This window comes from Eucyclogobius newberryi, unplaced genomic scaffold, assembly GCF_026437365.1.
Source record: "Eucyclogobius newberryi isolate DKJ021-1_F unplaced genomic scaffold, fEucNew1.0.hap1 SCAF_22, whole genome shotgun sequence".
NCBI lineage: Eukaryota > Metazoa > Chordata > Actinopteri > Gobiiformes > Gobiidae > Eucyclogobius > Eucyclogobius newberryi.
In genome coordinates, this window is record NW_027315857.1 from 495,075 (window position 1) to 509,960 (window position 14,886).

General features: G+C 43.7%; 1 protein-coding gene across 1 annotated transcript in view; it reads right to left on the reverse strand.

The window, feature by feature from the left end:
* Window positions 1–4,880: 4,880 nt before the first annotated feature.
* The window catches only part of chrnb1l (cholinergic receptor, nicotinic, beta 1 (muscle) like), a 43,894-nt gene continuing 33,888 nt past the window's right edge, over window positions 4,881–14,886 (reverse strand). Inside the window, exon 9 of the mRNA XM_072459204.1 lies at window positions 4,881–5,217. Within this exon, the coding sequence (XP_072315305.1) occupies window positions 5,077–5,217 (141 nt within the window). The 3' untranslated portion in view covers window positions 4,881–5,076. The remainder of the gene's footprint in view (window positions 5,218–14,886) is intronic.

Genomic DNA, 14,886 nt, shown 5'->3' on the forward strand with positions numbered 1-14,886 from the left:
GCAGTCTCCTCTCTCTGGTGACGCCAGATGACAGGGACAGCCCTGTCGTTTAGCTCCTGCAGTCTCCTCTCTCTGGTGACGCCAGATGACAGGGACAGCCCTGTCGTTTAGCTCCTGCAGTCTCCTCTCTCTGGTGACGCCAGATGACAGGGACAGCCCTGTCGTTTAGCTCCTGCAGTCTCCTCTCTCTGGTGACGCCAGATGACAGGGACAGCCCTGTCGTTTAGCTCCTGCAGTCTCCTCTCTCTGGTGACGCCGGATGACAGGGACAGCCCTGTCGTTTAGCTCCTGCAGTCTCCTCTCTCTGGTGACGCCGGATGACAGGGACAGCCCTGTCGTTTAGCTCCTGCAGTCTCCTCTCTCTGGTGACGCCAGATGACAGGGACAGCCCTGTCGTTTAGCTCCTGCAGTCTCCTCTCTCTGGTGACGCCAGATGACAGGGACAGCCCTGTCGTTTAGCTCCTGCAGTCTCCTCTCTCTGGTGACGCCAGATGACAGGGACAGCCCTGTCGTTTAGCTCCTGCAGTCTCCTCTCTCTGGTGACGCCAGATGACAGGGACAGCCCTGTCGTTTAGCTCCTGCAGTCTCCTCTCTCTGGTGACGCCAGATGACAGGGACAGGTTTAATCATTTACTGTGTTGATTAAAATTACAGAATAATAATTGAAGCAAAGCTTAAACATAGTGTGAATGCAGTACTGCCCAGCGGCCTGTAGAGGCCACTAAAAGACACCGTGAGTTCAGCCAACTCTTCAGCAGCAGAAGTGTGGGGAAAACGGGAGAACGTTATATATATAGTTGTGACACACTGTAATTTTAGACTATATTGGTCAATCACTGACTGCCTTGATTGCCCTGACCGCTCACACATCACTGCCTCAAAGTTACGTCTCACACTCCCACAGCCCTAACTCTAGCACTACATACATAGATCCTTTATTGATCCTGAAAGAAATTCAGATTCAGCGGCAGAAACATGTTCACTGAGCTTCACCTTTGTGTCTCATTCAAAGGTCTGCGTGCAGTTCCACTAGAGGATATGTAACATAAGGTGTGGATCATATGTGTAACATAGGGTATAGATCACATGTGTAACATAAGGTATAGATCATATGTGTAACATAGGGTATAGATAACATGTGTAACATAAGGTATAGATCATATGTGTAACATAGGGTATGGATCACAAGTGTAACATAGTGTATGGATCACATGTGTAACATAGTGTATGGATCACATGTGTAACATAGTGTATAGATCATATGTGTAACATAGTGTATGGATCACATGTGTAACATAGTGTATGGATCACATGTGTAACATAGTGTATGGATCACATGTGTAACATAGGGTATAGATCATATGTGTAACATAGGGTATAGATCACATGTGTAACATAGGGTATAGATCATATGTGTAACATAGGGTATGGATCACATGTGTAACATAGGGTATAGATCACATGTGTAACATAGGGTATAGATCATATGTGTAACATAGGGTATGGATCACATGTGTAACATAGGGTATGGATCACAAGTGTAACATAGTGTATGGATCACATGTGTAACATAGGGTATGGATCACATGTGTAACATAGGGTATAGATCACATGTGTAACATAGGGTATAGATCATATGTGTAACATAGGGTATGGATCACATGTGTAACATAGGGTATAGATCACATGTGTAACATAGGGTATGGATCACATGTGTAACATAGGGTATAGATCACATGTGTAACATAGGGTATAAATCACATGTGTAACATAGGGTATGGATCACATGTGTAACATAGGGTATAGATCACATGTGTAACATAGGGTATGGATCACATGTGTAACATAGGGTATAGATCACATGTGTAACATAGGGTATAGATCACATGTGTAACATAGGGTATAGATCACATGTGTAACATAGGGTATGGATCACATGTGTAACATAGGGTATAGATCACATGTGTAACATAGGGTATAGATCACATGTGTAACATAGGGTATAGATCACATGTGTAACATAGGGTATAGATCACATGTGTAACATAGGGTATAGATCACATGTGTAACATAGGGTATAGATCACATGTGTAACATAGGGTATGGATCACATGTGTAACATAGGGTATGGATCACATGTGTAACATAGGGTATAGATCACATGTGTAACATAGGGTATAGATCACATGTGTAACATAGGGTATAGATCACATGTGTAACATAGGGTATGGATCATATGTGTAACATAGGGTATAGATCACATGTGTAACATAGGGTATGGATCACATGTGTAACATAGGGTATAGATCACATGTGTAACATAGGGTATAGATCACATGTGTAACATAGGGTATAGATCACATGTGTAACATAGGGTATGGATCACATGTGTAACATAGGGTATGGATCACATGTCTCGTCTGGGTGTCACAGTTTGATTACGTGACTTTACACCATCAAGTAATAAAGGGATGATTTTCTTTCACATAATTAAACCATCATTTATTTTAATGTAATTTAATTATATTTGTTTTATCCCTATTTAACATGAAACTATTACGTGTGATACTTAATCGTAATTTCATGCTTATTTTGTATCACATGATTTCAGGTTTCACTCCAAAATCCTATTTTACTTCCAAAATCCAGTCAAACATCCAAATTTGAAGTTTGTGATTTTTCTGCGATTTCAATACTTTGTTTTACTGTTGAAGAATCGCCTTGTGAACGAATTCTGCTCCAGAAATAAACTTGTCTTTCCTTTGCTACAGGTGGAAGAACTGCTGCTGTCTCTGTAGATGCTTAGTCAGACCTGACTAATTATATATATATATATATATATATATATATATATATATATATATATATATATATATAGTACTCTCTTATTAGTGAACAGTAGGAGAGCCTTACCTGTGAGGATACTTTAGTTAAAACAGATTCTTCTGTTGGACCAAACATTCTGGGCGTCCAAAAATCACCATAGGACCATCTACAAAGCTTGTTGCTCCAAAAGGTCCCAAGCAAATTCATTTCTGGGATAATAAAGTTGCATTCACGTTAAAAGTTTCATGATGTCATGATGGCAGGGCCGGCAGGGCAGGGCCGGCAGGGCCAATGACGCTCTACGGGAGTTTCACTGTTTTTGGAAGAAATGCCCAAAGTAGAAATCCACAAACGTTGAACCTCATCATTATTATGTTTGGGCTTAAATCCTTTAAACTGACAACAATGACACTTTTGGAGTTGAATAATGGCACCACTTTCTAAGGCTATTGTTTATTTATGCTGACATAAAAGACGTTGAACTGAAAACTACCAGTTTTTGTTTGGATTGGACCAGAAATGACAGAGATATTAACCATAAACCAAGTAAACACATCTGCAGTCAGTACCTGACCTCCAGCTCCGTTTGAACTCTAGGCACCAGCCTGAAGACAGATGGTGGCAGCTCAAACCCGTGTCTTTAAAATACAGTGAGTTTAGAGGTGAAGTCACAGGGATTCATCGTCAGGGATTTATTATCAGGGATTCATCATCAGGGCCAACATTTTTGAATTGACCTTTTAAATATCCCATGGTAAAAACAAACAAACATGCAGTGAATGGGAAAAGTGGCGTTTGCCCACAAACTGTGTTCATCATTTATTCTAAGCATTCTTTTTGTCTGTCTATGTGTGTCTTTGTGTGTCTTTGTCTGTCTTTGTGTGTCTTTGTGTGTCTTTGTCTGTCTTTATCTGTCTTTGTGTGTCTTTGTGTGTCTTTGTGTGTCTTTGTGTGTCTTTGTGTGTCTTTGTGTGTCTTTATCTGTCTTTGTGTGTCTTTGTCTGTCTTTGTGTGTCTTTGTGTGTCTTTGTCTGTCTTTGTGTGTCTTTGTGTGTCTTTGTGTGTCTTTATGTGTCTTTGTCTGTCTTTATCTGTCTTTGTGTCTCTTTGTGTGTCTTTGTGTGTCTTTATCTGTCTTTGTGTGTCTTTGTCTGTCTTTATCTGTCTTTGTGTGTCTTTGTGTGTCTTTGTGTGTCTTTGTGTGTCTTTATCTGTCTTTGTGTGTCTTTGTCTGTCTCTGTGTGTCTTTGTGTGTCTTTGTGTATCTTTGTTTGCTTGTGAGTCCTTTCAAGTTTGTTAGTGCATCAAATGTGTCTTTTTGAGTTAAAAGGAAAATAAAAGAGCACAAATGTGGCAGTATATTAACACAGCCATGCAACAAAGTATTTTATATCCCACATAAATGCATTTATTATTTTTTACAAAAGTGAAAAGTTAAAGCCACAGTATGTATGTTTTTACACAAAAGAACATGTTCTATTTTCATCGAATCATGCAAGTGATTTTTCACCTCCAGAAAGTTCAACTGTGCATTTCATTTGTGAACTTTTCTACAACTTGCCATAAATTTGGGGCTTTGTTGGATTATAAAATATGAATATTGGCCAGTAAGTCAAATATCAGACATTGGTATAATTTAAAACAGGGGTGCCCAATACGTCCATCGCCATCTACCGCTCAATCTCAGAGACATGAGAGTCTCAGAGGCATGAGAGTCTCAGAGGCATGAGAGTCTCAGAGGCATGAGAGTCTCAGAGGCATGAGAAGCGCCGGAGTGCGTGGAAGCTGTGTAACGCAGAGGAAGGAGAGAGGAAGTTCTGGTTAAGCTCAACCTTCTTTCATTAGCGTTCAAAATACTCAGCTGTATTAAATGGTCGAGTTAAACAGCAGATTTTCTCTAATATTAGGCTATTAATGAAAGCCAACATTGTGTTTCTATAGCCTAATTATGGTTAAACAAAAATAAAAACCTGTTTAATACTGACAATAAAAATAGTACTAAATCATACAATAATTTAGATCTATAGTTGATCTTCGGGCTTTGTTGAATATAAAAGTGTGTGGGCACCTCTGATTTAAAAAAATCAATATTGGGCCATCCTTCATTCATCCACCTGTTATGAACCTGAGATAAATGGAGAAACTCAGAGACAATATAAATATTCTCATCCTCATTAAAGCCTGTCATCTGTGTGCAGCCTCATTCAGGTGAGAAATACAACATTTAAAGCCACGATGTCCTGGTCCAAGTCACGGGAATGGCTGGTCTGGAGTGTAGTTGAAGCTGGCGTCCAGGAACATGGCCAGAGTGCCCAGTGTGGTGATGATGACAAAGAGCCAGAGGAAGAGGCGGTCCACCACCAGAGCGATGAACTGCCAATCATCCGTCATCTGCCAATCATTAACAGGCATGTTATAAAGATTCATCCAATCAAGGACACTTCAGGCAGATATTTAGATGTGATACAGGTTTAACATATATCCAAATGAAATGGCAAAAAAAGTGTCACAAGTCAGGGAAATACATATATAATTTAGAATATAGATACTGTTAGGTTCTATATACATACATACATACATACATACATACATACATATATTTTCAATTTTTTTCCGAACCCAATCAGAGAGTGAACCTCCAAAATAAAATCATGGAACAATTGATTAAAAACAAAAGCCTCATTTGGTCCATGAGTCAGTCAAATTGGTCCTTTTCCAAATGAGTCTAATAGTTCCTGTTATTATGTCAGTCCAGTCCTTGGTCTTTGGGGGATTTTGAGTCGTCCATCCATCCATCCATCCATCTTCTACCGCTTTATCCGGGGCCGGGTTGCGGGGGCAGCAGTCTGAGCAGGGACTCCCAGACTTCCTCCTCCCCAGACACTTACTCCAACTCCTCCGGGGGGATCCCGAGGCGTTCCCAGGCCAGCCAAGAGACATAGTCTCTCCAGCGTGGCCTGGGTCTTCCCCGGAGCCTCTTCCCGGTGGGACATGCCTGAAACACCTCCCGAGGGAGGCGCCCAGGAGGCTCCGGAACAGATGCCCGAGCCACCTCAGCTGGCTCCTCTCGAGGTGGAGGAGCAGCGGCTCTACTCCGAGCTCCCCCCGTGTGGCCGAGCTCCTCACCTTATCTCTAAGGGAGCGCCCAGCCACCCGGCGGAGGAAACTCATTTCGACCGCTTGTATCCGCGATCTTGTTCTTTCGGTCACTACCCAAAGCTCATGCCCATAGGTGAGGTCAGAACGTAGACCGACCGGTAAATCGAGAGCTTTGTCTTTTGATTCAGCTCCCTCTTTACTACAACGGTCCGATGAGGTGACTGCATCACTGCAGCCGCTGCACCGATCCGCCTGTCAATCTCACGGTCCATCCCTCCCTCACTCGTGAACAAGACCCCGAGATACTTGAACTCCTCCACTTGGGGCAAGGACTCCCCATCCATCTGAAGAGGGCAAGCCACCTTTTTCCGGTCGAGAACCATGGCCTCGGATTTGGAGGTGCTGATTCTCATCCCAGCCGCTTCACACTCGGCTGCAAACCGTCCCAGTGCAGCAGCAGGTCAGGGTTTGATGGAGCCATCGGGACAACATCGTCTGCAAACAGCAGAGATGGAATCCTGTGGTCCCCAAACCGGACACCCTCCGACCCCTGACTGCGCCTAGAAATTCTGTCCATAAAAACTATGAACAGAACCGGTGACAAAGGGCAGCCCTGGCGGAGTCCAACATGCACTGGGAACAGGTCTGACTTACTGCTGGCAATGCGAACACAGCTCCTGCTCCGGTCATACAGGGACCGGACAGCCCTGAGCAAAGGGCCCCGGACCCCGTACTCCCGGAGCACCCCCCAAAGGACACCCCGAGGGACACGGTCGAAAGCCATCTCCAGATCTACAAAGCAATTGTGGGCCGGTTGGGCAAACTCCCATGAACCCTCGAGCACCCGATGGAGGGTATAGAGCTGGTCCAGTGTTCCACGACCGGGGCGAAAACCACTCTGCTCCTCCTGAATCCGAGGTTCGACTATCGGTCGGATTCTCCTCTCCAGTACCTTGGAATAGACCTTACCCGGAGGCTGAGGAGTGTGATCCCTCTGTAGTTGGAACACGCCCTCCGGTCCCCCTTCTTGAACAGAGGGACCACCACCCCGGTCTGCCAGTCCTGAGGCACGGGCCCCGACTGCCACGCGATGTTGCAGAGACGTGTCAACCAAGACAGTCCTACAACATCCAGATGCTTTAGGTACTCAGGGCGGATCTCATCCACCCCCGGAGCCCTGCCACCGAGGGGTTTGCAAACAACCTCAGTGACTTCAGCTTGGGTGATGGATGAGCCAGCCTCCGAGTCCCCGGTCTCTACTTCCTCTTCGGAAGACGTGCCTGAGGGATTAAGGAGGTCCTCAAAGTATTCCTTCCACCGTCCGACGACATCCCCGGTCGAGGTCAGCAGGCCTCCACCCGCACCGTAAACGGCGTTGGTGAGACACTGCTTCCCCCTCCTGAGGCGCCGGACGGTTTGCCAGAATTTCTTTGGGGTAGTGGGATAGTGGTTTGCTTCCTGCTGCCACAAGTTCTCCAACAGTTTGTACCTCCCTGTCAATTATGGGCACTTTAAATCCAAACATGTCATTGTAGTTCTCCACTGGGATGGACAAACATCTTCCCACTTTTTGTCCGTCAAAACAAGACCACTCTCTCTTTGCAACTTGCTTTAGAGTAGAGTAGTTGTCCAGATTAGAAATGTATTGATATCATTTATATATTATTCCCTTAAAGCCTTGATAAACATGTCAGTCAGAGGGCTACAGTAGTCATTAGCTTGTTTTATTTCTTAGTTATAGTAATCCTTAGCCCTTATTTGTAAAACCCTATAAAAGTCCTGTTTCTGAAAGCCATAGCATTCTTTCAACATTTCAAAAACTTTTCATGAGATTCTCTTTTACAATCTGGTGAAAAACCTTTAGACCTTTGTAATCCAGACCTTGAGTCTCAGATCAGTTCTGTTTCTTACAAAACCTTTGTAAGCCGACCAGTTTAAGATTTTAGAATCTTTGTTTAGTTTGTATGTCTTGATTATCTCCTTCCATGTTGTAAGAACAGATTTCCACCTTCTCCGTCAAACTCAAGCGTCTGTCATCTGCCTGTAAGACCTGTACAGGAACCCCCGGCACCACATGACTCTCAGTATGAGACCATTGAGCTGGTATTCTGGGTCACACCAGCAACGCTCTGATTTGAGCTGAAATAAAGTCATTTTTCATGCTGCCCGGTGGTTGAGTGGTTAAGGCTCAGTACACGTGTGCCAGGCTCCACACTGTCCAGAGTTCCAGTCCCGACTCTGGAAATGTACTGCATGTCCTCCCTTCTCCCACATCCCCCATTTCACGCTGTCTTTCACGTGTCTTTCACGCTGTCTTTCACATGTCTTTCCACATGTCTTTGACGCTGTCTTTCACATGTCATTCACGCTGTCTTTCACATGTCTTTCCACATGTCTTTGACGCTGTCTTTCACATGTCATTCACGCTGTCTTTCACATGTCTTTCCACATGTCTTTGACGCTGTCTTTCACATGTCATTCACGCTGTCTTTCACGTCTTTCACGCTGTCTTTCACGCTGTCTTTCACGCTGTCTTTCACGTGTCTTTCACGCTGTCTTTCACGCTGTCTTTCACGCTGTCTTTCACGTGTCTTTCACGCTGTCTATCACGCTGTCTTTCACGTGTCTTTCACGCCGTCTTTCAGGCCGTCTTTCACTGTCTTTCACGCTGTCTTTCACGCCGTCTTTCACGCCGTCTTTCAGGCCATCTTTCAGGCCGTCTTTCACGCTGTCTTTCACACTGTCTTTCAGGCTGTCTTTCAGGCCGTCTTTCAGGCCGTCTTTCACGCTGTCTTTCAGGCTGTCTTTCAGGCCGTCTTTCACGCTGTCTTTCACACCGTCTTTCAGGCCGTCTTTCAGGCCGTCTTTCAGGCCGTCTTTCACGCTGTCTTTCACGCTGTCTTTCAGGCTGTTTTTCAGGCCGTCTTTCACGCTGTCTTTCACGCTGTCTTTCATGCTGTCTTTCAAGCTGTTTTTCATGCCTTCTTTCACGCTGTCTTTCAGGCCGTCTTTCTCACTGTCTTTCAGGCTGTTTTTCCTGTCTAATAAAGCCCATGGGTAAAAAAAAAAGAAATAAAGTCATTTTTCAGACAGGCAAACCCCAATCCAATTCTTCTTTTGATTATTGTAGTTTTAAATCGGATTCGAGGTTTCTACAAATCATGAGATTGTTTTATTCCACTCATAAAACGGCCGGTTGTAAAGTTACAGTTGCAAGAAAAAAGCCTTTTGGAATTACTTGGATTTCTGCTTAAATTGGTCATAAAATGTGTTGAGACCTTCATCTAAGTCACAACAATAGAAAAACACAATCTTTTCAAACTAATACTGCACAAACATTACCGTATTTTCCGGACTATAAGTTGCTCCAAAGTATAAGTCTTACCAGCCAAAAAATGCATAATAGAGAAGAAAAAAACATGTACGTCGCACTGGAGTATAAGTCCCATGTTTGGAGGATATTGATTAGATCAAATCCAGAAACATCTTGAAATGCAATTTAAAATATAAACGGATTAGAGAACAAACAACGCAACACCTTAAGCTACATGACGCACAGACGGTCACAGACGCTAACAGTGGCACATTAGCCACTCCGGACCAGCTTCACGCTTAGTACCATCAACACCAGAGTTACACCAAGTATGAACCATCAATACTACAGCACAACAACGCGGTGAATAGGTGAACATGCTAACATGCTAACATGCTAACATTCAGCTACATGAGGCTAGACTGTCGTATGTTAACGTAACATATGAACAGTTATTCAGAAAACTATGGCATAAAGAACATGCTAACAAGTTTAGCAAAGCATCAGTTTTACCCCAAATCACTCAATCCATGAAACACTTCCCATACATCGTCCTTGTTGAAGACTTTGGTTTGGTCCTGTTCTAGTCCAGGTTTAGTTCCAGGTTTAGCCTCGGGTTAGTCCCCCACGTTGCAGCCTCAACGTTGTTTTGAGTCGTTTTGACTAGTTCCGAATTGACTTGTACATACATTACTGCACGTGTTACTGCACAATTAATCACAACCTCCTGTGTTACTTTTAAACAACAACCGATAATATCATTATTTTATTTTTTGTTACTTTTTATTAAGAATATAAGAGTTTTTTTTTATAAGAGTTTTTCTATTAAGAGTGTTTTTAAAGTTTTGTATAAGTTATCTGTTCTTTATTATTTACTTCTGTACCTACTCTGTGTTGCAAAACTGGAATTTCCCCATTGTGGGACAAATAAAGGCTTCTCTTATCTTATCTAATAGATCCATGACAACTCCTGAATTCCAAAGGCAAAGGAAGTGACTCTTCTTCAACAATCAGTTGGACTGATTTAAAAAGGAGTTGGGCTCCGAAACACGTCACCCTCTGTGGCTAGGTATTTTATTTATATTTATTTTATTTTTGTAATTAATTAATTAGATAATTTTATTGTATTTCTGTTTCATTTAATTTCTTTGTGATTTAATGCATTTGTCCTGTTGTGTGAAGCACTTTGAATTGCCTTGTGTATGAAACGTGCGACACAAATAAACTGGCCTTGTCTCAGAGCGGTGTTAGAGCCCTCTTGTGGTCGGCATGTGGAATGCGGTGGCCAGTGTGAAAATAACAAAAAATATCAGAAATAAGTCTCTCCGGAGAATAAATCGGCCAAAACTATGTAAAAAAGTGTGATTTATAATCTGTAAAATACAGTATGTGTTTTCATGTTTGTCTTGAACACAACATGTAAACATTGTGAAAAGTGTGGAACAAGTATGTGAACCCCGAGCGAAGAGTTCATGTGTGGAGTTCATGTGAGGAGTTCATGTGAGGAGTTCATGTGAGGAGTTCATGTGAAGAGTTCAAGTGAGGAGTTCATGCCAGGAGTTCATGTGAAGAGTTCATGTGAGGAGTTCATGTGAGGAGTTCATGTGAGGAGTTCATGTGAGGAGTTCATGTGAGGAGTTCATGTGAGGAGTTCATGCCAGGAGTTCATGTGAAGAGTTCATGTGAGGAGTTCATGTGAGGAGTTCATGTGAGGAGTTCATGTGAGGAGTTCATGTGAGGAGTTCATGTGAGGAGTTCATGTGAAGAGTTCATGTGAGGAGTTCATGTGAGGAGTTCATGTGAGGAGTTCATGTGAGGAGTTCATGCCAGGAGTTCATGTGAAGAGTTCATGTGAGGAGTTCATGTGAGGAGTTCATGTGAGGAGTTCATGTGAGGAGTTCATGTGAAGAGTTCATGTGAAGAGTTCATGTGAAGAGTTCATGTGAGGAGTTCATGTGAAGAGTTCATGTGAAGAGTTCATGTGAGGAGTTCATGTGAGGAGTTCATGTGAGGAGTTCATGTGAGGAGTTCATGTGAGGAGTTCATGTGAGGAGTTCATGTGAGGAGTTCATGTGAGGAGTTCATGCCAGGAGTTCATGTGAAGAGTTCATGTGAGGAGTTCATGTGAGGAGTTCATGTGAAGAGTTCATGTGAGGAGTTCATGTGAGGAGTTCATGTGAGGAGTTCATGTGAGGAGTTCATGTGAAGAGTTCATGTGAAGAGTTCATGTGAAGAGTTCATGTGAGGAGTTCATGTGAGGAGTTCATGTGAGGAGTTCATGTGAGGAGTTCATGTGAGGAGTTCATGTGAAGAGTTCATGTGAAGAGTTCATGTGAGGAGTTCATGTGAGGAGTTCATGTGAGGAGTTCATGTGAAGAGTTCATGTGAGGAGTTCATGTGAGGAGTTCAAGTGAGGAGTTCATGTGAGGAGTTCATGTGAGGAGTTCATGTGAGGAGTTCATGTGAAGAGTTCATGTGAGGAGTTCATGTGAGGAGTTCATGTGAGGAGTTCATGTGAGGAGTTCATGCCAGGAGTTCATGTGAAGAGTTCATGTGAGGAGTTCATGTGAGGAGTTCATGTGAGGAGTTCATGTGAGGAGTTCATGTGAAGAGTTCATGTGAAGAGTTCATGTGAAGAGTTCATGTGAGGAGTTCATGTGAAGAGTTCATGTGAAGAGTTCATGTGAGGAGTTCATGTGAGGAGTTCATGTGAGGAGTTCATGTGAGGAGTTCATGTGAAGAGTTCATGTGAGGAGTTCATGTGAGGAGTTCATGTGAGGAGTTCATGCCAGGAGTTCATGTGAAGAGTTCATGTGAAGAGTTCATGTGAAGAGTTCATGTGAGGAGTTCATGTGAGGAGTTCATGTGAGGAGTTCATGTGAGGAGTTCATGTGAAGAGTTCATGTGAGGAGTTCATGTGAGGAGTTCATGTGAGGAGTTCATGTGAGGAGTTCATGTGAGGAGTTCATGTGAGGAGTTCATGTGAGGAGTTCATGTGAGGAGTTCATGTGAGGAGTTCATGTGAAGACGCCACGGAGGAAGCAGCACGTTGGAAGTTCGCAAAAGATCAGCTGAAAGTTCCCAGAACTAGTGGCGTCATATTCTGTGACATATTAAACCAAAATTGAGTTTGGAAAAAACACAACTCCACGTGAGGAGAAAGAAATGCACAGCACCAACTATGGTGTAGGGGCCTCATGTGTAAATATGGTGTAGGGGCCTCATGTGTAAATATGGTGTAGGGGCCTCATGTGTGAATATGGTGTTGGGGCCTCATGTGTAAATATGGTGTAGGGGCCTCATGTGTGAATATGGTGTTGGGGCCTCATGTGTAAATATGGTGTAGGGGCCTCATGTGTGAATATGGTGTTGGGGCCTCATGTGTAAATAAGGTGTAGGGGCCTCATGTGTAAATATGGTGTAGGGGCCTCATGTGTAAATATGGTGTAGGGGCCTCATGTGTAAATATGGTGTTGGGCCCTCATGTGTAAATATGGTGTTGGGGCCTCATGTGTAAATATGGTGTTGGGCCCTCATGTGTAAATATGGTGTAGGGGCCTCATGTGTAAAAATGGTGTTGGGGCCTCATGTGTAAATATGGTGTTGGGGCCTCATGTGTAAATATGGTGTAGGGGCCTCATGTGTAAATATGGTGTTGGGGCCTCATGTGTAAATATGGTGTTGGGCCCTCATGTGTAAATATGGTGTTGGGGCCTCATGTGTGAATATGGTGTTGGGGCATCAAGTGTAAATATGGTGTAGGGGCCTCATGTGTAAATATGGTGTAGGGGCCTCATGTGTAAATATGGTGTAGGGGCCTCATGTGTAAATATGGTGTTGGGGCCTCATGTGTAAATATGGTGTTGGGCCGTCATGTGTAAATATGGTGTTGGGGCCTCATGTGTAAATATGGTGTTGGGGCCTCATGTGTAAATATGGTGTAGGGGCCTCATGTGTAAATATGGTGTTGGGGCCTCATGTGTAAATATGGTGTTGGGGCCTCATGTGTAAATATGGTGTTGGGGCCTCATGTGTAAATATGGTGTTGGGCCCTCATGTGTAAATATGGTGTTGGGGCCTCATGTGTGAATATGGTGTTGGGGCCTCATGTGTAAATATGGTGTTGGGCCCTCATGTGTAAATATGGTGTTGGGGCCTCATGTGTAAATATGCTGTTGGGGCCTCATGTGTAAATATGGTGTTGGGGCATCAAGTGTAAATATGGTGTAGGGGCCTCATGTGTAAATATGGTGTAGGGGCCTCATGTGTAAATATGGTGTTGGGGCCTCATGTGTAAATATGGTGTAGGGGCCTCATGTGTAAATATGGTGTTGGGGCCTCATGTGTAAAAATGGTGTTGGGGCCTCATGTGTAAATATGGTGTTGGGCCCTCATGTGTAAATATGGTGTTGGGGCCTCATGTGTAAATATGGTGTAGGGGCCTCATGTGTAAATATGGTGTAGGGGCCTCATGTGTAAATATGATGTTGGGGCCTTATGTGTAAATATGGTGTTGGGGCCTCATGTGTAAATATGGTGTTGGGGCCTCATGTGTAAATATGGTGTTGGGGCCTCATGTGTAAATATGGTGTAGGGGCCTCATGTGTAAATATGGTGTTGGGGCCTCATGTGTAAATATGGTGTTGGGGCCTCATGTGTAAATATGGTGTTGGGGCCTCATGTGTAAATATGGTGTTGGGCCCTCATGTGTAAATATGGTGTTGGGGCCTCATGTGTGAATATGGTGTTGGGGCCTCATGTGTAAATATGGTGTTGGGGCCTCATGTGTAAATATGGTGTTGGGCCCTCATGTGTAAATATGGTGTTGGGGCCTCATGTGTAAATATGCTGTTGGGGCCTCATGTGTAAATATGGTGTTGGGGCATCAAGTGTAAATATGGTGTTGGGCCCTCATGTGTAAATATGGTGTAGGGGCCTCATGTGTAAATATGGTGTTGGGCCCTCATGTGTAAATATGGTGTTGGGGCCTCATGTGTAAATATGGTGTTGGGGCCTCATGTGTAAATATGGTGTTGGGCCCTCATGTGTTGGGCCCTCATGTGTAAATATGGTGTAGGGGCCTCATGTGTAAATATGGTGTTGGGCCCTCATGTGTAAATATGGTGTTGGGGCCTCATGTGTAAATATGGTGTTGGGGCCTCATTTGTAAATATGGTGTTGGGCCCTCATGTGTAAATATGGTGTTGGGCCCTCATGTGTAAATATGGTGTAGGGGCCTCATGTGTAAATATGGTGTTGGGGCCTTATGTGTAAATATGGTGTTGGGGCCTCATGTGTAAATATGGTGTTGGGGCCTCATGTGTAAATATGGTGTTGGGGCCTCATGTGTAAATATGGTGTTGGGGCCTCATGTGTAAATATGGTGTTGGGGCCTCATGTGTAAATATGGTGTTGGGGCCTCATGTGTAAATATGGTGTTGGGCCCTCATGTGTAAATATGGTGTTGGGGCCTCATGTGTGAATATGGTGTTGGGGCATCAAGTGTAAATATGGTGTAGGGGCCTCATGTGTAAATATGGTGTAGGGGCCTCATGTGTAAATATGGTGTTGGGGCCTCATGTGTAAATATGGTGTAGGGGCCTCATGTGTAAATATGGTGTAGGGGCCTCATGTGTAAAAATGGTGTT